The 23,378-nt window shown below is 47.5% G+C and overlaps 1 protein-coding gene and 1 long non-coding RNA gene across 5 annotated transcripts in view; one reads left to right on the top strand and one right to left on the bottom strand.

Annotated features, from left to right (window-relative positions):
• WHRN (whirlin) overlaps nucleotides 1-23,378 on the top strand; it is a 106,658-nt gene that overhangs the window by 37,083 nt on the left and 46,197 nt on the right. For all 4 annotated transcript variants that reach the window (XM_054501815.1, XM_054501814.1, XM_054501813.1 and 1 more), the window contains exon 3: nucleotides 5,347-5,472. In XM_054501815.1, the coding sequence (XP_054357790.1) occupies nucleotides 5,347-5,472 (126 nt within the window). The remainder of the gene's footprint in view (nucleotides 1-5,346; nucleotides 5,473-23,378) is intronic.
• Nucleotides 2,288-3,897, bottom strand: LOC129044144 (uncharacterized). Its single transcript, XR_008504617.2, has 3 exons — nucleotides 3,693-3,897; nucleotides 3,271-3,344; nucleotides 2,288-2,346 (listed from the first exon to the last, which is right to left on the bottom strand). It is a non-coding gene; the product is annotated as an uncharacterized LOC129044144 (long non-coding RNA).

The following is a 23,378-nucleotide window of genomic DNA, read 5'->3' as shown; positions in this document are numbered from 1 at the left end:
GAACCAAGACTTGAACTCAGGCCGGTGAGAGGCAGTGTGGTGCATTGGTTAAATGCCCAGGCACTGCAGGCAGGCCAAGCAGCTGGGCATGTGAATCTTAGCCCCATCATTTCACCCCTCAGTGAGAGTTGAGCCTCAGTTTCCTCATCTGGAAAGTGGAGATAACAACAACACCATAGAGGAGGAGTGAGGATTCAATGAGGTAATGCGTGTAAAGTGCTGAGCACGGTGCCTGGGACATAGGAAACAGTACATTTGGTGACCAATTTTATGAGTTATTATTCTATTAATATTATTAGCAGTAGTGGTGTTATTTTCACTGGGCCAGGCTGCTTCTCACAGCGTCGTTTGCTTTCCCATAGATGAATTCCGATTCGTGCCAAATGCTGGTTGAATTTTCAGCAAGTGATTGAGGCAGATTACCCTGTGCTTGATAGAACTGTTATTACAGTTCTGTGATAAAGACTCATTTTATTCTGATGTAAAGAATTTATGGGGAGGTGGCGGGGAGGTGGGGAGGTTTGTTTTCATCCTTAGTATTCAGAGTGGGCTGCTGCAGACACGGGCTGCCATCTGCGTGTTCCTGGGCTTGGCTGCAAAGACGCCCAAGCTCCTCTTGGCTCTCTCCCTACTGGGATCTTCATGTCCTGGAGCTGGAAGGGCCCCGGGGTGGGGGCGGCGGTGGGGTGGGGTGGGGCGGGGGACTGCCTGCAGGTCACCCAAGGAGCTGGGCTAGATCCTGGGTGTGTAGACCCCAGGCCGGGCCTGGCGTGTTCCAAGGCCTTAAGGTGCAGCATGGAGGAGGGGGCTCTGCCAGTCGTGGCAGGAGTGGGGATCAAGGCAGGAGATGCCTACTGTGTCCTCAGCCAGCCTCTCTGTTCTGTCCCTGATCTGAACCCCACCTTCCTCCTACATCAACACCATCGTAAGACACACCACTTCTCATGGGGGATCTCTAGAAAGTCACCCCTCTCCTGCTTCCCGTTTCCAGGAGTCTTCCTGGAGTCCACTTTGGAGCCTGTCACTGTCTTGCTCATAGCCCAGCCTCTTTTAGCCTGGCTCATGGCACCCTCACCAGTGAGGTGAATCTCAGCCATTTCCCCCACTCTCCTGCCACACTGTGGCCATACAGGACCTGTGTGGTGACTCTACGGAGCTGCGCACCATGCTGTGTGTGGGCTTAGCACATGCTGTTGCTCCTGGAATGGCATCTTCCCTCTTCTGTCCCTGGCTGCCTCCCCACCCTGCCCCAGCCTTTAAGTCTCATTGGTCATATTTCTGGGGAGCTCTGCCTTTGGCTGGGCTCCTGGGAATAGACTCTGAGACCAAGATTTGCCTGAAAAAGGTTTGTAAGAGTATCCTCAAGTCTGAAGATATCCACCTCCTCCTCTCTGGAACCTGTGAGTGGAACCCTTATATAGCAAAAGGGATGTTGCAGATGTGAGTATGTGATGGTCTTGACATGGGCGATTGTCTGGGTGGGCCCCGTGTCATCACAGGGGTCCTTGTAAGATGGAATCAAGAGGTCAGAGAAAGGGAGACGTGATGCTAAAAGCAGAGAGCAGCTGATCGGAAGATGCCGTGCTGCCAGCCTTGAAGATGGAGGATGGGGCCGTGAACCAAGGAATGCAGGCGGCCCCTAGAAGCTGGAAGAGGCAAGGAAGCAGGTTCGCCTCCGGAGCCTCTGGGAGGAGTGTGGTACTTTTGGCACACTTTATACTTCCAACCTCCCAAACTGTCAGATAACAAATCTGTGTTGCTCTTAGGCTCTGACTGTGGTGATTTGTTACAGTGGCAGCAGTGCCTTGGGGTCAACACTGGCAAAGGAGTGAGGGACACAGGGTGGGGCTGCAAGTGCCGTCTCAGCACGGATCTCGGCAGGTCCCACAGGGAGCTCTGGAGCTGGGATGGCCCTGCAGAGGTGTCCAGAATTGAGGCAGGGGCTGGCTTTTACCCACCCCCATCAGCTACTAGCCACAGAGCTGCCTCCAGGGAGGGGTGTGACCCTGGTGAGGTGCTCCCTTGGCCTAGGGCAGTTCTTGAGGAGAGACTCGCTGCCCTGAGGAGGAGCGCCTTGGTCCTGGAGGGGGTGCAGTGTCCCGTCCTGGGTGGCCTTGTTCTTTTCTCTCAGCATTCTCTTACCACCCGGTGACTCCTGAGCTTCTGGAGGGACCCAGCACAAGGCCTAGCGCAGACTCCAGGCTCGAAAGCGTTTAGTTGGAACTCCAGCCTGGCTCATGTCCACGTGGTCGTCCCAGCCTGCATAGCAGCCCACAGTCATCATCTCCCCTGAGGAAGGCCACGCATGCTTTCCAGGTCATACCTGTTGGCTTGGCTGAGATGCCGCTGTGAGGATAACGACAGCCACTGTTTTCTAGTGCTTCCCTGTACCAGCCATGACCCTACGCACTCTACACAAATGGACCCATTCATCCCTCATAGCAGCCCAAGGAAGTGAGCGTGACTGGTTTCCCCATTTTCTGGATGAGGAAACTGAGGCACAGAGAGGTGAAGCAACTTGGCCGGGGCCACACACCTAGCAAGTTGGCAGTCTGGCTCTGGAGCCTGAACGTGCATTAACCACCATGCGGTTTCCTCCCAAATATGCAGAGCTGCCTGTGACAAGGGACCAGGGTGGGCCTTGAACTCAGGTCCCCTCAGATCTGCTCAAGCCTTGGAGCTGGCACAGCACGGGCAGGATGGGTCAGATCATGGGGGCAGAGTTACTGTTCCCAAGTCTGACCTCAAGTGTCCGCAGAGCCTGCTGTTTCCAGAATATCTGTCTACCCAGTGGCTGCATGTGGGTCTCCTGCTTGCTCCCTGCAGAGCCCTGTGGGCCTCACCAGAGCCCTCCTTGCTAATGTGGTCATTCTGTCTGAGGAGCAAACTGGGGCTGGTCCTGGACTAAGGCAGCTGGGTCCATCCCACAGAGCAGTGCCCTCCTGGCACCGTCCTACATGGGATAGACCACCCTGACATACCGCAGAGTCTGCCATCTTGGAACCAAACCCTGGAGAGTCACTGTCTATTGGACTCTTTCCTGACATCATTTGGCAACCAACAGGAGCAAAGCCACCGCTTTTTGTTCCCAAGCGGTGGTCCCAGATAGGGTCCCAGAGAGAAGCAGCAAATTAAAGAGTTCGGAGTTCCAGAGGTGGGCAGAACCCAGGTCTGACTTGGCCACGAGTTGGCTGCGACTGTGTGACATTGTCAGGTTTCCCAACAAGACTCGTCATGTGCGCAACAGAACCAACAGTAGCTAATACTTACTGAGCATCTGCTAGGGGCCAGAGAGTAGCCACATGCTCTCACTTGTCTCTTAATTTGATCCTCTTCGTGGTAACCTTACAAGACAGACAGATATTATTGTATCCTCATTTTCAGGTGAGGAGGCTGAGGCACAGAGAGGTTAAGTAACTTGCTCAAGGTCACACAGCTGTGCCCTCCCCTGGGAAGCTGGGACTTGAGTCTCTCTTCTTCACCACCTCTGCCCAAGGTGGTTGAAGAATTCAATGAGATAACACATTTAAAGGGCACAGAACACTTGATAACTCTTGGATGAATAACTTCCGAAATAGAAATCTGGTTGGATGGCTTTCCCTAATGAAATGTGTCTTTCCTGGTGCCTGAAGGTTCCCCCACCACTCCCTGTCCCGTGGGCAGTCACACTGTGCTCTCTTTGGATCCCTTACCTGTCACTGGGTCTTGTGGCCAGGTGTTTCTCGTCTCTTTGGGCTAGGTTTCAGCTATTCTGGTCCCCTGCTTTCTTTTCCATGAATCCGTCTTTCATACCGGAGACACACTTAACCTGCACGTTCCTGCAGCTTCCCTCATGGATTAGGAACCGTTCTAGAATCTGCCCGCAGCCATCCCTTGCCTGTCCTCGCGAGCCCCACCCTGTCCCCCAGCACCTGCTGTGGCCACTGTGACTCACCTCCTCCTGGGCGGGGCTTGCTCTCCTGAGCACTGACCTGAGCTGTCCCATATTCTGGAATGTTCCATTTTCCCTTCCCCCCCACCGGCTGACTCTCGCTCACCCTCCTGTCTCATCAGAGACACCACTTTTCTCCAGGAAGCACCCCCCACGCCAGTCAGGACCATTGCCCCTTCTCTGCACCCATGTGGCCCTCGAGCCACTTTGTCACGCGCTGCTCGCACTGTACCGTGAAGTCCTGTTGACTGTCTGTACCACTAGACTGTGGGCCCCTCACGAGCAGGACTGTGTCTGTCTCATCTCCAAGCCCCAGCACTGGGACTGCATTTAGTGGGTGCACCCTATGTATGTAGAGCCAGGGACCATCATGGTCCTTCAGGATGGATGGCAGAGCAGAAGTCCCCCGGGGAGACAGCAGACGTCAGGAGAAATAGACCCCCCAGGTGATAGGAGACCCCTGGGGAGGCAGGAGACCCCAGGAGAAATAGGAGACTCCCGAAGTGACAGGAGACCCTTAGGTGACAGGAGACCCCTGAGGTGATAAGAGATCCTTGGGGTGACAGGAGACTCCTGAGGTGACAGGAGACCCCTGGGGTGACAGGAGACCCCTGAGGTGACAGGTGACCCCTGGGGAGGCAGGAGACCCCTGAAGTGACAGGAGACCCCCGGGGTGACAGACCCCTGGGGAGGCAGGAGACCCCTGAGGTGACAGGAGACCCCTGAGGTGTCAGGAGAGCCCTGGGGAGGCAGGAGACCCCTGAGGTGACAGGAGAACCCTGGGGTGACAGGAGACCCTTGGGGAGGCAGGAGGCCCCTGAGGTGACAGGAGACCCCTGGGGTGACAGGAGACCCCTGAGATGATAGGAGACCCCTGGGGAGGCAGACCCCTGAGGTGACGGGAGACTCATGAGGTGACAGGAGACCCCTGAGGTGGCAGGAGACCCCTGGGGAAGCAGGGTGGTGGCTGCCCTGACCTGGCCTGAGCCTTGATCCTAAGGAGGGCAGATGGAGCCTAATTGAGACCCCAGGGCACGAACACTCACCCCCTGACTGAAGCCTCAGGTGAACGTGGCCACTGTGGCGTGAAGAACATGAGTGAAGCGTCTGAGTGGTCCCAGGTGTTGGCCCTGAGGGGATCCCGGAGGCCATCTCCCTCAGCACCTTTCCCCCACTACACTTGCAGCTGTGACCAAGAGGGGGTGAGGGGCTTCCTCAGGGTCACCCATCAAGTCAGAGGCAGAGCTGGGGCAGGAACTGGAATGTTCTAGGGTATCTTCCAGGCCTTGGCCTGGGCCTCCTTGCCAGCCGGATAAGATGTGCTCTCCAAAGTACGAGAGGGGGCTCTGCAGCCTGCTGTCCCCTGAAGGTATGGTTCCCCCAGTCCCTCTAATGTTATCCTCTCCCTCTGACAGGTGAACCTGGTGCTGGGGGACGGCCGGTCCCTGGGCCTCACGATCCGTGGGGGAGCTGAGTATGGCCTTGGCATTTACATCACTGGCGTGGACCCAGGCTCTGAAGCAGAAGGCAGCGGGCTCAAGGTGAAGGAGGGCCTGAGGGAGGGAAAACTCTGTGCATGGAGCTCTTTGCTGCTGATTTTGAATAGACCTCCAGCATTAAATAGACCTCCAGCTGATTCTCAGAGCAATCAGCACCCCACCTTGAGGACTGGTCCCAGCTGGGGAGCCCTCCCTGGCTGCTGTACCTCTAAATTCACAGCTCACAGCAGCGGGGTGGCCGCCTACGCAGCAGGCCAGCCCGAACTTGTCGTGCTGCTTTTTTGCAAACACTGCTGATGGCCTGTGGTGGCCCTGGCTTCAGGGTTTGTGACGATGCGTGGAGAGGGAAGAGGAGAGAAAGTGATAAGCTGGGTTGGGGGTGCCCTGGGCAGCTTCAGGCCTGGCATTCAATCCAGACAACCAGCAGTTATCGAAATGATATTACTGGCTCCCATTTTAAAGAGCGCTAATTGTGTGCCCAGCGTCTGTGATCCACTTTTCACCTGTCATCTAGTTGACTCCTCACGTGACCCTGAGGGGTAGGGTATTACTACCCACATTTTCCAGTTGGGGAAACTGAGACATAGGTTAAACTGACTTGTCCCAGGCCACACAACTGGTGGGTTGCGGAGCAGACTTTGAACTTAGGCAGTCTGAATTTCAAAGCCCTCACTTAGCACCCTGCAGGGTAGCCCAGGAACTTGCTCAGACAGACAAGACTGCTCATGGGGATGCTGGACCCAGGACACCAATCACCAAATTAAAGAGCACCATGTGTTTAAATCCTGATGCCAGGGATGCCACAGCAGCAGTGATATGGAGTGGTGACCATGGCACAGGTGGCCCTTGAGCCAGGCCATGGGGAGTGTGAGAGAGAGGGATGGGTAAAGGGGAAGCATGGGAGTGGCTGGCCGAAGGACCATGCGTGTCTGACTGTTGGTGACTGACTAGATGGATGCCTAGTCTGTGTGCAAAGCCAGGGGAATGAAGCACATGATGAGGTTGTATCTTTGTAACAAAGGGCCTTCCTTGCATGCCCTGATACCAGGAGATTTCATTTTCCATGCAGACAAGAAGAAAAGGTCACATGTGGCCACCAAGCCACGTCATGGCAGACAGCCTGGAGTACAGAGATGATATGTCTGTCAGGTTCTCTTAGGAAACAGGCATTTTGGGAAGAGCTCCGAGTTTGCAGTAGGGAAGACTGGGTTCAAGTCCCAGTTTTGCTGCTTTTGCTTTCATAGCTGTGTGATCTTGGAGAGTCCCTCCACCTGTCTGGGCTTCCCTTTCCTGTTAATAATACTAAGTAAGCCCTCACCAGACACTGAACCTGCTGGCATCTTGATCTTTGATTTCCCAGCCTCTAAAACTGTGAGACATAAATTTCTGTTGTTTATAAGCTACCTAGTCTATGGTACTTTGTTATAGCAGCCCAAAGGGACAGACAGACATCATCATCATCATCATCATCATCATCATTATGGACATAATCATTAACATCTACCATGTTTCCTCTTTCCCAGTTACTCTTCCAAGTGTTTTACATCATTAACTTGTTTAACCTTGCTTCCCTTCACTATATAATAATAATAGGTAACATTCCTTTCTCAGGGTTATTGCAAAGATCAAATGGGGAATTATTATTATTATAGTAAACATTGCCACAGGTTGTGTTCCTCCAAAATTCATGCATTGAAATCCTTACCCACAAGCTGATAGTATTAGGAGGTGGGGCCTTTGGGAGGTGATTAGGTCGTGAGGGTGGAGCCCCACGAATGGGATTAGTGCCCTTATAAAAGAGGCTCCAAGAACTGCCTCGCCCCTTCCACCATGTGAGGACACAGTAAGAAGGCACAGTCTATGAACCAGGAAGTGGGCCCTCACCAGACACTGAACCTGCTGGCGTCTTGATCTTGGACTTCCAACCTCCAAAACTGTGAGACGTAAATTTCTGTTGCTTATAAGCCACCCAGTCTGTGGTACTTTGTTATAGCAGCTCAGATTGACTCAGACAAACATCATTATCATCATTGTTATAGACATGGTAATTTACATGGATCATGTGTCTTCTTTCCCAGATGCTCTTCCAAGTGCTTTATGTCGTTAACTTGTTTGACCTCATGATACTCCCGTGAAAGTAGGTTCTATTGTGAGCACCATTTTATGTTTTTATTTTTAATTTTTGTGGGTACATAGTAGGTGTGTACATTTGTGGGATACATGAGATGTTTAGATACAGGCATGCAGTGTGTAATAATCACTTCGTGGAGAATGGGGTATCCATCCCCTCAAGCATTTACCCTTTGGTGAGCACCATTTTACAGGCTCAGTAGGTGAGACTCGGAGAGTTGCACAGCCAATGAGAGGGAAAGCCAGGATTCCCATCCAGGAATGAGGAGTCTGGTTCTAGAACTGTGCCCATAACCAGGCCAGCCAGATGGGTAGGAGATGTTCCACAGTGTCGGCCGGGTCTAGTTGATTCTGAAACGTGTTAGATCTAGGTGCTTGCTTTGCTTTTAGCAGGTAGGAGTAAAGCTTTGTTGGGACTCCAGGGGGAAATAATCTGATAATATTCTGTATGGAATTTTTATTTAATAAATTTATGTTGGAATAATTTTAGACTTAGTGAAAAGTTGCCGAGAGTTCCTGTTTATCCTTCACCCAGCTTCCTCTAATGTTGACATCATGTATAACCGTGGTATATTTGTCAAGACCAAGAAACTAACATCAGTACAATATTGTTAAACAAACTACAGGCGTTATTCACAGTTTCTCCACTCATGTCTTTTTTCTGTTCCAGGATCCAGTGTAATCCAGCATACCACATTGCATTTAGTCTGTATGAAGTTTAAATGCCATTTATTTTCCCCAAAAACGTAAAGATTAGAGACAGTTTCTAAACACAGAGTAAAGATTTTGAATAAGTGGAGGAGACTGGGGAGAAGGAAAATGGGGGCAGAGGAAAAGAGATGAAGCAGAATGAGTGATTTCCCAGAACACCTGCTGCATGGGGGTTCAGACCCAGCTACAAGCGGGACACAGACTTGGCTCTGAGCTTCCTGGCAGCCAACACAGAGAGTGAAGCAAGTCAGTGATGTCTGTAAGAGGAAAACAGACCAGCTTTGTTTGAAAAGCCTAGTTATTCCTCTTTCTGAGGCCTCAGAACAGTTTTCCTCTGGTCCCTCCTTGAGAGGATGTTGTGTGGTGCCATAGTGTCCTTGGTGACATAAATGCATGAACAGCTTACATAACGTTGTTGGTGGTAAGTACCCTCTGATTAAATCCACGTTAAGAGAAAGGGAGAGAGGGAGCGTTCCAGAGAGACAACACGTTAGGTCTTGGCCTGAGAGCACTGGGCATCTCACCCTGTCTCTCTGATTACTGATGGGTGGTGTCTTTTATTATCCTGTTACCCTTTTATTGAGCAGTTACTATGTCACATACTGTGCTAAATATTTCTTATTCATTATTACACAATTTTTGCAGTGATATATTTTAAAAAAGAATGTTCTTCTTGCCGATTTATAGATAATAGATTTAGGAGCAATGTTAAGCAACTTGTCCAAGACCACCCAGCTAAGTGCTAGAGCTGAGATTTTAACTCACCCCAGCAAACTCCAAGTCCACGTTCTTAACTACTATGGTATAGTGCCTCTCAGTCCTCGGTTTACAGCTGAAGAAACCAAGACTTACAGACTTAAACTGAGTTGCCCAAGATCAAATTCTTTCCGTTATCAGAGCTGTTATTTAAACCGAGGCCTGACAGAGCCTGGGGTTGCCTTGAGCAGGGAAGGACAGGAGCCCTGGGGCCTCCACTGACCAGCTGTGTGAAGGTGGGCATGTCCTTCCCCTCCCTGGGCCTCAGTCTCCCTGCTTGGACACTTGGGCTAGATGATCTCCGAGGACTTCTCCTAGATCTGTACATTTTCCTGGTCTGAAAAGTTGCAGAGTTCTCTTTACATAGAGCAAAAATTTTGAATGAGTGGAGGAAATTGGGGAGAAGGAAAATGGCGGACAGGAAAAGAGATGAAGCCTGGATGAGTGATATTCCAGAACACCCTGCTCTGTGGGGCTGCAGACCCAGCTACAGGCAGGACACAGACTTGGCTCTGAGCTTCCTGGCAGCCAGCACAAAGAGGGTGCCCAGACACCAGGAATGTACTCCACTCTGTTTCACCTATAGTTTTCATATTTACAAAGAGATGCCAAAACCAGTAACCAGCTGATAGATCCCTCTTTTGTGTGGAAGGATGTGGACATTCCGTGTAAGCACGTGTCTGTGGCTCTCCCTTGCTTTTCCTCTTTCCATTTAGTCTGTGAGTATATATACTCATGACTCCTATAAGCTAACACTGTACTTTGCAGCTTCTGAGCTGAGCAAGACAGACACAGTCTCTGACCACCTCAGCTTATATTCTAGTAAGAAAAACAAAAACAAATTACACAACTGTGTATTTAGTTACAATTGTAATAATACCAAGATGGCAAAGCACATGGAACCAATTGAGTGTATGCCCGGGGAGACCAACCCTGGTCTTGGATATCTGGGAAGACTTCCTGGAGGAGGAAGCATTTCGGTTGAAATTTAAAAGAGAACAAAACTAATTATGTGAAAGAGGAAGTGAGAATTCCAGGCAGAAAGAACAGCAAATGCCAAGTCCCTGAAGTGGAAAGAAGTGTTCCAGCGTGCAGAGGAAGGCCCATGTGGCTGAACGTGGAAAGCCAGGTGGGGAGAAGATGCCTTGGCAATGCTGCTGAGGAAACAGCCCGATCACATGGGAGATGTAATTCACCCAAGACTGTGCAGCTGTGTAAAGACGATGATCAAGATCTGCAGTTATTAATGTGGAAGGATGTCCGTGGGCTGTTATTAAGTGGAAAACTCGGGCTGCAAAACCACATAGCTAACAGGATTTCATCTGTATTCTATATGAATGCAAAAATATGCATAGAGAAACATCTATGCCGGACGCACACCACAGTGTCAACACTGGTTATCTCAGGTGGTAAGATGAGGGATGATTTTCACTTTGTTTATGTCCTTAGGCGGCATCTGAATGGAGCAAGTATTCCTTTTATAATCTTAAAAACAGCAACAATAAAGTGATTTCCATTCGTAAACAAGGCAGAGAAAAAATATTCCATAGAAGTTTCCACTCACTTTAGTTTGCCTCTCAGTTGCAGGCAATCAAAGGCTTTATTTGCTCATAAAATGCCCGCCTTCAGTAAAGTCCTTTCTATCTTCAATCCCCTCCGCAGTAAAGCATTTTATATTCCTGCCGTTTATTGTACTTTCCCCTCCAAGGCCCCTTGGATATGCTAACACCTGCCTACACTCACTTGGGCATCCAAGACTGATTAATTCTGTTTATTGCCAATGCACTTTCAGTGGAATTAGGCATATTGAAATGGAATAAAGGGGCTTGGCTATGTGGGCAGTGGAGCCAAGAAAAGGTTTTATTTGTAAATAGGGCTCCTTGCTGCTGTGCAGAGCTTCCCTGGAGAGAAAATGTGCCTTTTGCTTTGCTTCCAGCTGCTCAGCCCACTTAGCTCCTGAAGGGCCTGGTTTGAGTCTGGGGCGGGGGGTGTCAGGACAGCACTGCCCTAAGTGGAAAAGCACTTGGGGGGTCAGGCAGATTCCCAGTATTTGCCCTGGGGAGGCCCCATGGAACTTGGCGCCTTCCCACCCCCACCAGTGGGGGCTAACACCCCTTTGAGAGTTTATCTTCGGATCTCTCTTATTCCTTTGCACCTGCCCCCCAGCTTCAGACCCCACCAAAGAATGGACCACAAAACCTCCTTTGTTCCTTTAAGGACAACTGAGATTGACTAGCATTTGAAATTAATCATAATGATAGCAGTTGCCATTTATTAACCAGTTATTATGAATCAGGCACTGTACTCAACACGTTAGATACACTTTTATTTCATCCTACCGGTAGCCCTGTGGCAGACATTAATAACATTGTTTAATACATGAACAACTGAGGCTCAGAGAGGTGCAGTAGCTTCCCGGGGATTACACAGGGATCTAGTACCTGGCCTTTTAAGGCCCTCCAAAGGTCATACGCTTTGCTCTGCCACCTTCCTAGTACCCTAACTTGATCAAATATCAAAAGGCTGCAGAGAGAGGAAATAAAGGACATTGAGTCTTCTTAGAAATCACCAAGCTTCCCAAGCCCAGTGTGGTTCCTGGATCTTGCCTGGCCCACGGCCTCCACACCTGAGCTTCCCCAGGGGTGGGAGCACATTTCATTTCTGCTCCTGGGGGCCAGCTGCCATCCTGGCTGAGGCTCCTTGGAACAGGATCTCTGTTCCCATGAATGTCCCCATCTTGGGGTCACTGCTATGCTTGTGGCTACGGTAACCTCCCAGCCCCACCTCCAACACTGGGGATCACATTTCAACATGAGATTCGGAGGGGACAAACATCCAAACTACATCAGTTACTATATAATATTTGTTTAATAAGGATCCTTTAAATGTATTTTGTTCTGTGATTATGGCTGATTTTATGGCAGTCCTAATGAAGGCCCATCGAGTGTCTGGTGCAGAAACAATGTTTCAGTGACTGTGGGGATGACCTGCTGCTCTACAGGTCTATCACGGGTGCTGGGCTTTGCCGGGAGCCTGACCATATTAACTTCATTGGTGAAGCCAACCGAGCTGGGGCTGCTCCCTCCACGTACTGGCTTCTGCGAGAGTCTATTCTCCCCACCTGCCTTCTCTGGACTGAGTCTCTGGACAGCACCCCTGTGCTAAGTATGCACCAGGCAGCAGGTGATCTATATGTGTCATCTCTTTCTACCCAGCTCTAGGAAGTAGGAACTCTGTTTTTTTTTTTTTTTTTTTTTTAGATGAAATCTCGCTCTATTGCCCAGGCTGGAGTGTAGTGGCATGATCTCAGCTCACTGCAACCTCCGCCCCCCAGGTTCAAGCAATTCTCCTGCCTCAGCCTCCTGAGTAGCTGGGATTACAGGTGCCTGCTACCACACCTGGCTAATTTTTTTTTTTTTTTTTGTATTTTTAGTAGAAACAGGATTTCACCATGTTGGCCAGGCTGGTCTCAAACTCCTGACCTCAAGTGATCTACCCGCCTTGGCCTCCCAAAGTGCTGGGATTACAGGTGTGAGCCACCATGCCCGGCTGAAACTCTTAACCCATCTGTAAATTGGGAGCACTTGTTTAATGAATGTCTCTTCTCCCAGATCACAGCTACATGAGGTAAAGAATGAATGTTCTTTACACATCATATCCCCTGCCCAAGACAGCACCTGGCACATAGTAGGTATCCGGGAAATTGTTCTTGTCTTGAAGAAGTGGCTGTGGAGAAGGCAGGCCCTGAACCAGGTGTTTTTGACGCCAAAGCTCCTATCTTGAGCACTATCTCCTTTGCATCCTGGCCTGAACACAGCACAGAGCAGGCATTTTTGTTTGAGAAGTGTGAGTGGTTTTCCCACTCACCTAGGTTGTGAATTGAGCAATCAGACCCTGTCTCTCAGAGATGCTTGCCTTTGGGCTAAAGGAGGCTGGGTAGCAGCCTGGCCCACAGTGAGGTTTGCTCATCACAGGTGCTCTCTGGACATGAGGTGCCATCTTCATCTCCTCCCTGATGGAGGGCAGATGGCGGGAATCAGTCTACACTCACAGATCTCAGCTGCCAACCCTCCATTTCACACATGGGGATGCTGAGGGCCAGAAGGAAGGAAAGGACTGGCTGAGAGAAGGGCCCAGAGTTCTGGGCCCCCAGCATAGAGCCCCGTTGCCATCAGGCAGTTTGGCTTTGTCTGTTGATTCCATCCTGATAATTCTGCTGGGAGGCTAGAGCAAGCCTGACAGACTCTCCACACCTGCTTCCTTTTTCTTCATGGAGGAAGGGGTGTGGTTACTGTGTTTGTTTTGCATTGCTATAAAGGAATACCTGAGGCTGGGTAATTTATAAAGAAAAGAGGTGTGTCTTGGCTCACGGTTCTGCAGGCTGTACAAAGAGCATGGTGCTGGCATCTGCTTCTGGTGAGGCCTCAGGAAGCTTTTACTCATGGCACGTGGTGAAACAGGAGCAGGTGTGTCACAAGGTGAGAGAGGGAGTAAGGGAGGTCCCAGGCTCTTTTAAACAACCAGCTCTCACATGAACTAATAGAGCAAGAACTCACTCATTACCTCTGGGAGGGCACCAAGCCCATCATGAAGGGTCCACCCCCGTGACCCAAACACCTCCCAGTAGGCCCCCTCCAACACTGGGGATCACATTTCAACATGAGATTTGGAGAGGACAAACATCCAAACTACATCAGTTACTATATAATATTTGTTTAATAAGGATCCTTTAAGTGTATTTTGTTCTGTGATTATGGCTGATTTTATGGTAGTCCTAATGAAGGTGACAAAAATAATGTCCTAATATTTATATAATTCCTGACAGTTAAAAAAAAAAACTCACATAATAAGGGCACCTTACAAGCAACTCTCTGCCTTTAAATTCCACAACTTGGATGAATGGACCAATTTCTTAAGAGACGCTAACTACTAACACTCAAGAAAGAAAAATAGATAACCTATAGATATCCTATATACTACATGTCCAAAAAATGGAGTTTATAGTTAAATCATCTCCCCCAAAAAAACTCAAGCCCAGACACTTTCATGAATGACTTCCCAACTCATTTTATGAAGCCAGCTTTATATAATACTAAGACTAGATACATTATAAGAAAAGAAAACCCAGACCACTATCCTTCATGAACACAAATGGAAATATCCTCCACAAAACATTGGCAAATCAAATTCAGCAATCTCTATAAGGGATAATTTATCACAACCAAGAGTGTTTATACAAGGAATGCAAGGCTGTTTCAACATTTGAAAATCAATGTAATTAACAGATTAAAAGAGAAAAGCCATATGATCAGAAAAATACTTTAAAAATTCAACATCCATTCATGATGCTCTCTAAACAAACTAGGAATCAAACCTGATGAAGAGTATCCACAGAAAATCCCACAGCTAACATACTTCATGGTGAAAAATCAATGCTTTTCTTTAAGATAGAAATAAGGCAAAATTTTTCTCTCAACTGTTCTACTCAGTATCATACTAGACATTGTAGTCAGTGCAATAAGTCAAGAAAAAGAAATAAAAGGCATACAGATCCAAAAAGAAGAAATAAAACTCTGACCATCTGCATAGAAAATTTCAAAGACTCTGCAATAAACCTCCCAGAACTAATAAATGAGTTTAGCAAAGTCAAAAGATACAAAAGTCAACATATAAAAATCAATTCTATTTCTAGCAATGAACACCTGGAATCCAAAGTTAATAAAAACAGTACCATTTATAATGGTGCTGAAAATACTTAGGTATACATAGCTAACAAAATATGTGTAGTTTCTGCAGGCTGACAATTACAGAACCAAAAAAAACCTAAATAAATGGAGAGATCTGTGTTCATTGATTGCAAGACTGAATAGTATGAAGATGTTAAATCTTCTAATTTGATCTAGATTCAACACAATTCCAATTCCAATCCCAGGAAGCTATATATTTTTTTAGGTATTTACAAGCTGATTCTAATTTTTTTTATGGAAATACAGAGAAACCAGAGGAGCCAAAACAATTCTGAAATAAGAACAAATTGGAGGACTCTGTACCTGACTTCCAGACTTACTGTAAAGCTACAGTAAACAAGATAGGGCAGTGTTAATGAAAGGCTTGGTATGTAGATCAGTGGAACAGAATAGAGTCCAGAAATAAACCCACACAAATATACCCAAGTGATTTTTGGCAAAAGTGCAAAGGCAATTCACTGGAGAAAGGGTAGTCCTTTCAGCAGATGGTGCTAGAACAATTGGCTGTCTATATGCAAACAAATGAACCTCAGTCTCACACTTTATATGAAAACTCAAATCATGGACTAAAATGTAAAATGCAAAACTATAATACTGTTAGAGGAATATATAATACAAAATCTATGTGACCTTGGGTTAGACAAAACATGGCCAATAAAAGAAAAGATTGACAAAATAGACTTTATTAAAATGAAAAATTCTTGCTCTGCAAAAGATACTTTTGTTTGTTTGTTTGTTTTGAGACAGGATCTCACTCCCATTGCCCAGGCTGGAGTGCAGCGGCTAGATCTCGGCTCACTGAAGCCTTTACTTCCGAAGCTCAGGTGATCCACATCAGCCTCCCAAGTAGCCGGGACTATAGGCATGCACCACCATGCCTGAAAAGACGTAAAGATACTTTTAAGAGAATACAAAGACAAGCCACAGAATGAAAATATTTTCCAGCCAGGCATAGTGGCTCATGCCTGTAATCCCAGCACTTTGGGAGGCGGATTGCTTGAGCCCAGGAGTTCAAGACCAGCCTGGGCAACATGACAAAACTCTTTCTGTACAAAATACAAAAAAAATTAGCCACATATGGTGGTGCATGCCTCTAGTCTCAGCTACTAGGAAGGCTGAGGTGAGAGGATCACTTGAGCCCAGGAGGTCAAGGCTCCAGTGAGCTATGATCATGCCACTGCATTCCAGCTGGGGCAACAGAGCAAGACCCTGTCTCAAAAAAAAAAAAAAAGAAAATATTTTCCAATCACATTTCTAACAGAGAACTTGAAAAGATGCTCCTCAACTTATGATGGTGTTGTATCTCAATAAACCTATAGTAAGTTGAAAATATTGTAAATCAAAAATGCATTTAACACACCTAATCTACCAGACATCACAGCTGAGCCTAGCCTGCCTTAAATCAGAACACTTACATTAGTCTACAGTTGGGCAAAATCATCTAACACAAAGCCTGTTTCATAAAGAAGTATCGAATATCTCATATAATTTATTGAATACTATATTGAAAGTGAAAGAATGGTTGTATGGGTACTTGAAGTATGGTTTTTATTGAACGCATGAAGTTGAAAAATCGTAAGTTGACCCATCATAAGTCAGAGACTGTCTGTATTGAGAATGTGTTAAAAAAAACTCTAAAAAAAAAAACATCTCCAAATGGGCAAAAGATCCAGGAAACTTTTGTGTTGGAATTGCAGTGGTGGATGCATAACTCTGCATTTGTCAAATTCGTAGAACTGTACATCACAGAGTGACCTTATATAAATTTGTAAAACTCAACCGGGATGCATATGGAAGGGGGCACGTGTGGGGCATAGGAAGCTAGAATGCAGACTGAGATGAATGAAGACAGCAGAACTCTTACAAATGATTTCCATAACCACACTGCAAGGGGACAGAGAAGAAAGGAACCGACTTAAGTAGCTGGGAAACATTGGTTCAACTGATCTTATAAGACAGAAACCAAGAAGAGTCGTATGTAAACACTGTACTTCAGTTGGGAATTTTTCTCCCTCCTCAAAAGCATATGGGTTAGGGGCCAGGTGTGGTGGCTCATGTCTGTAATCCCAGCACTTTGGGAGGCTGAGGTGGGCGAATCACTTGAGGTTGGGAGTTTAAGACCAGCCTGGTCCGCATGAGGAGACCCAGTCTCTACTAAAAACAGAAAAAAATTAGCTAGGTGTGGTGGCGCACGTCTGTAGTGTCAGCTCCTTGGAGGCCGAGGCAGGAGAATCGCTTGAACCCGGGAGGTGGAGGTTGCAGTGAGCCGAGATCGCGTCACTGCACTCCAGCCTGGGTAACAGAGCAAGACTGTCTCAATAAAAAAAAAAAAAAAAAAAAAGCATATGGATTAGGAATTCTGAAATGACTTTGTTTCTTCTAGGGTGGAGAAAGTATGTAACTATGTTTTAGGTGATTTCTTACTCTGGGAAAAAGTTACAAGTAAGGAAAGGGGAAAGATAGAATAAACCGTTTGATACTGGGATTAGAATCAGCCTTATCAGTGTGGACTCATTTACCAAAAGAAAAAAATACTGTGTGTGTGTATACACAGAGATGAATAGATACAGATATAGGTATGTGTGCATGCATGAGTCATTAAACATATTTACTGTTCCTCAGTCTATCCATTGAGAAGGAACTGTAAGCTGGGACACCCCAATAAAAATGGGTACACCTAGCACCTGGATCTTGGTTTCTAAATACTGTTCTTCAAATAAAAGGAACCAGGGCTCTTTGTAGGAGTGATGGATTCCAAGTCTAGGGCAGGGGAAACAGACAAGGTGAACCTGGGATTTCTAGTGCCAGAAAGTAAAGATATGCTACAAAGTAAACAAATAAATAAGCATATCAAATGTGCACAGAAGCCAACCTAAAAGCACTCCCTATAGGCAAAGGAGAATAAAATAAGCATCCATGAGGCCATAATAATGTCATTACATAATTAACTGAATAAATAGATAAATGAGGGAGAAGGGACAATTCTTCCTTAAGGAAGAATGGGAATTTTCCTTTCCCATTAATAAACGTAGAAGGAACATGGGAATAGAAAATCACCCTTAGAACATTACGTTTTGGGAATCATTTCTGTGGGCAAGAATCCAGGCGCAGGGGCTCACGCCTGTAATCCCAACAGTTTGGGAGGCCGAGGCGGGTGGATCACTTGAGGTTAGGAGTTTGAAACCTGCCTGGCCAACATGGTGAAACCCCATCTCTACTAAAAATACAAAAATTAGCCAGGCATGGTGGTGGGTACCGGTAATCCCAGCTACTCGGGAGGCTGAGGCAGGAGGATCGCTTGAACCCGGGAGGCAGAGGTTGCAGTGAGCCGAGGTGGTGCCACTGCACTCCAGCCGGGGCAACAGAGCCAGACTCTCTCTCAAAAAAAAAAAAAAAAAAAAAAGTGGGCATGAGTTTATGCAGAAAAAGGATTTTCTGTGTGTGGTTTCAAAATATCTCTATCACTGTACTTCATAATTATAAAGGGAAAATAGTAAGTTTACAGTGGCAGATTTTGGCAGTCACCCTTAGCAGAGCGTAATACATATTTTTTAAAACCTTTACTGTGTTTTCCAATTGCAAAAATAATACTTGCTAGTTGTAGAAGAGAGAAATAATTTACCAGGATGTGACAGCTGTCAGCAGGTGGCATGTCCTTCCAGATCTCTTTTGGTCTGACCTACTGTACACAGTGGCTTGGGATCCTTCTTGTTTGTTCTGTTCCTTTTATGATTCAACCATCGAGTTCTTAGATAGTTGCTTCCCTTCTTCTTCAAAACCTGACATCTCTAATTTATAAGATTTTGACTAAGTTGTTGCCATTTTAGAGTATTGAAATGGGCCTCCTCAAAAGTAGAAGCACAAAAATGTAGCAAATGTGTATTTTTGCGGGCTTCGCGTTATCATTTTTTCCTATTGTGATTCAAAATCTATAATGTTGTCTCTTCTGCTGTCAGAGAAAAAAATGCGGGAAGGAGAAACTACAAAATGTCTCCTGAGCATGCTTGTGTTTTCATTTTCCTTGAGCAGCGGGGTTTGGAGAGAGCTGTTTTGATGGCGGCAGAGGGGGTGGCCCCGTCCCTCCCTGGGTGCCCCAGGACCCAGTGAGTCTTTGCTGTTGTTAGAGCACTGCAGGCACTTTGGCGAACACCAGGTGCTGGCAACCCATGGATAGAGCAAGCACCAGCACCTAGATTTGTGTCTGCATCACGCTCTGCATGGAAATTACGTTGAATGAGGAGGGTGGGAGTGGGAGACAGAAGGCAGCAAAGAATCCTGGTGCCCCAGGTGTTGTGCTGGTAAGAGAAATGGTGGCAGCCAATATCCACTGAGTGAGTATTCTAGGCTGGGCACCCTGCTAAGCACTTTTTATGTTCCACCATAATGAATCCCTGAACAGTCTCCGTGGTAGGTGCCATACCATCCTTCACTGAAAGATGAGTAAACTGAAGCTCAGAGAGGGCATCACTTAAATGCCCAAGGTCACACAACAAGGAGGTGGTGGAGCTGGGATGGGGATCTGGCTCCAGGACCTCCCTTGTTAGCCCTATAACCCTGAATTTGCATGATGGAAACTCAGGCTGATGCCCCTTGGCAGCCGGGCAGCCAGCTCTCCCCACTTCTGCCCGGTTCTCTGCCGTCAGCATGTTGGTGACACCTGCCCGATGTTTCTGCATACTCTGCTTTTTAGATTTGGAACCTGGAGGATTCTTCTGGCCATTCAGGATGTGTTTAAGTAAAAGCATGGTGAAAATGGCAGAAGATACAGCAGCATGAGGGTAGTGGTGATAACAGGAAACAGTAATGATACATTTTTTAATTTTAATTTTTATTCTTTACGTTTCCTATGTTGCTGAGGAAATAGTAATAACAGAAATAAGTCATTAGGATGAGCAGTCTTCTAGTTATTTCTAACATGTAGGAATAACAACAGCAATTGCCAGCATTTTGGGAGTCCACCCTCCGTCCCACCATGGTGCTTAGTGAGTACTGTGCCTACAGTGAGTCATTTAATGCTCCCAGCATCCCTTCAAGGAGGCTCTGGTATTATCCCTATTTTACAGATGGGCAGCTGAAGCCCAGAGAGGTTAAGTAACTTGCCCAAGGTCACACAGTTAATAGGGAGAAGAGCTGGGATTCAAACCCAGGTAGGTCTAGCACTTAGTCACAGAAGTCCCATTCTCATCTCTTCTGTCTCCTCACACCTTCTCTGGTGAACCCCAGAGGTTCTTACAGAACTTAGACGGGTCATCTCTTTGTGAAGTGGTTCTCAGGCAGACTGGGGGAGGGACACAGGGCAGGGCCTTCCCCTCTGGCAGCTTGAGTTTACAGCTTTGTGAAAATTAGGGAGGAGCGAATGGTCTTTACTTGGGATTTTCTTGTGTGTGTGGTGTGTGTGTTCATGCGCACACACCCCCACAGTGATATTTCTGATGTCTCCATAATAACAATGCCACAAAAGCAACTATTTATTGACAATTTGCTGTGAGCCCAGCCCTTTCCAGGCGATTCCTCGGAATCATCTTGCTCTGTCCTCTTTGTAGCCCCAGGAGGATCTCCTGAGTTTCATCATGCCTATTTCATTGATAAAGAACCCGAGACTCAATGAGATTAAGCAGCTTGCCCCAAAACATATTTTTAGTTGGCAGAGAAGCTGCGATTCAAAGGCAGGGCTCCACAAGGCCACGTGCCTCACCTCTGTGCTGATGCCAACAGGGACAGCTGAGCACAAAGTCATAGTGCCTCGGACTGGCAAAGGACTTTCTATTTTACCTTGGATGGGCTTTGTCCACGTTTCTCTGACCCCAAATCCAGTGCTTTTTCCGTTCCCAAGGGCAGCAAGTGATCGATCTCTTGCATGCCAAAGCCATTTCATTAGTGCGCCTGTACACGTGTTTGTACCTGTGTGGTTGTAGCCGGGCTCTGCAAGAAGGGATAGTTAGCTAATGCTAAGAGTCACTTAGCGCTGTGTCTGCCATGGGGCAGAAAAAGGGGGACCTGTGGCCCAGATGATTCAATGTCTGTCATTCCCACATGAGAGGATGGGCCTAGCTCAACTTTTAAAATTATTTAATTAAGAATGTATGACTAAAGCTGTATCTCAGCAGAAAGTATTTTTTTTGGGGGAAAACTAATAATAATAACAATAGCAGCTACTTCTGACACCTACTGTATGCCGGGACGGTGATGACATTCCCTGGTGGTGTTGCATGGTATGTAAAACCTGTCTTGTCACTTTATCACCCTGAGACTCGGTTTCCTCATTTGCAAAGCTGGGGTAATAATACCTCTTGGAACATGGTGAAGATGTAGCCAGAGAATCTCTAGCAAGCACTTGATGCAGATAAAAGTATTTTTTTAAATTAGCTTTAAAAATTGTTTCTGATTTTCAGTATAACCCTGTAAGGTAACCGCATGAGTCTTGCTTAAGGCTCAGAAGGTGGAAGTGATTTGCCCAAGGCCACTTGCCAGGAAGGGGCTGGCCAAGGTTGCAGGCTTGGCTCTGTCCTCTAACACCAGGTCAGGGCAGTTTCACAGTGGGGCCTTCCTCCCAGGCTAGGGGACAGTCTTGTATTGTCCCTCTGGGATGGAATAAACTCGAGGCTAATCCTGCCTGTCCCTCTCTGGCACTCCAGCCCTGGCCCCACAGAGCCCTTGCTTTCGAGGACTCATGGCAGAGCAGCAACCTCTCCAGCACCTGGTTGCTTTGGGGCCTCAAAAATCCCCAGGCTTTTTCAGCAGAAGGTGGGATGACAATTTCCTTGTCCTTGCTGAGGCCCAGCTCAGATAACTGGGCTTTGCCTCCCCACCAGCACCTTTTGCTGGAGTGGGTTTTTTCTAATGAGCCATGCCCTTGGGACTGCCTATCCCTGAGGTGCAGTGGCCACCTCTCACTCCTGGGCGGGGGTCCACAAGTCCTAAGCCTCAGAGTTGGCTCTTGCTTCCTTCATAGAGATTGTAGAGGAGCAGTGCTTCCCAAGCTCCTGTAGATTCCAGTTTTTGATAATGATAATACTAGTACCACCTATATCCTAGGTACTGTATTGTCAAGACAACATGAGCTAATGCATATAAAACCCTTAGCCCAGTGCCTGGCACATGATAAGCAACCAAAAAAAAAAAAAATGGTAGCTGTAATTGTCTAAGTGATTTGCTTGTGGCAAGACTGATCTGCAGTTACATCTGCGATACTCAGATAGCTGAAGAATTGACATTGATGATGAACGTCTTTCCCAAGGAGCCGGAAGGTGATTTATTTCCCAAGAACCTGCCACAGGCTGAGTGACTGCTGTAGCCTCTGCCCCCCACCCGCCCCCGGCTGTGCCACCTTCTCAGTCCTTCCTTACGATACTCTCTTAGTTGGATTTTTGAAATGGCCTCTCTGAATGAGTGTTTAATCAATTGCAGAAAGGGTTCGAGATGCTTAGTCCTCCAGCCTGGTCTTTACAGCGGCCTTTGGTAGGGTGGTAATTATGCCAAGGCAGGCTGCTGCCAAAAAGGCTTAATTTCTCTGGGCAGGCCCATTACAGCAGAGCTCACTTGCAGCTTGGCCACAGGAAAAGGTGAGATCATTTGTTCGTGTGCTCAGGGTCCCTGTGAACCATTCTGTCCACCAGAGAGAGGCTACTAGCTGGGGATGGCTGTGGGTTTTCCTTCTCATCTCATTCCCAAGTGGCTGAACAAAGGTCCTGGAATAGTGTAGGGGCTTGAAGAGCTCACTGACCCCAGGGATGTCATTGGTTGCCCTTCTGGCTTTACATGTGGTCATGCCAAATTAAATGCCTGCTCGTGGGTACATATGGTTTACTGAATCTGAGGTCAGCACGGTCCCCTCTTTCATAAGGGAAATGATTACCAGTGAGCATTTCTTCAGCCTCTGCTATGGGATAGAAACATGTGAAGGGCTTTGGGAGAGGTAGATAACTATATGGGGCAGTGCTTTGGGCACTTGACCATACATACAGATTCCCAAGGGACCTTTTCCAGTGCCAATTATGATTCAGCAAATGTGGTTCTTGTGGCCGCATAACCACCACAGGACTTAGGGATGTACAGTAACCACGAGTTATGCTCCCAGGTCCTGTGGGTGAGGAAGTGACAAGGCACAGCAGGGGTGGCGTGTCTCTGCTCCATGATGTCTGTAGCCACAGCTGGAACACTCAACATCTGGGTGCTGGAATCATCTGGAAGCCTGTTTCCTCCTGTGCCTGGAAGTTGATGTTGGCTGTGGGCTGGAGGCCCTAGTGCTTCCTGCATGGGCCTCTCCCTGTCATCTTTCCACAGTGCTAGTTTGGGCTGCCTCTAAGAATGGTAGCTTAGGGGGGCTTTCCAGGGGATGGGTGCTGGGAGAGAGGTGGGTGGAGACTGTATTCTTTTGATGGCCCGGTTTCAGAAGGCACAGAGTATCCCTCAGCTGGGCTCTCTTGTTTAAAGCTGTCACAAGTCCAGGCAGGTTCAAGGGGGAGAGGGGACTAGGCTCTTCTTTCTTTGTGAGTGTCCTAGGGCTGCTATACAAAATGACCACACACTGGGTGGCTTAAAACAACAGAAATGTATTCAGTTATGGGGGCCAGAAGTCCAAAATCAAGGTGACAGCAGGATCAC

The sequence above is a fragment of the Pongo pygmaeus genome, chromosome 13 (genome assembly GCF_028885625.2).
Source record: "Pongo pygmaeus isolate AG05252 chromosome 13, NHGRI_mPonPyg2-v2.0_pri, whole genome shotgun sequence".
NCBI classification, from domain to species: domain Eukaryota; kingdom Metazoa; phylum Chordata; class Mammalia; order Primates; family Hominidae; genus Pongo; species Pongo pygmaeus.
This window is presented reverse-complemented; position numbering and strand designations above follow the sequence as displayed.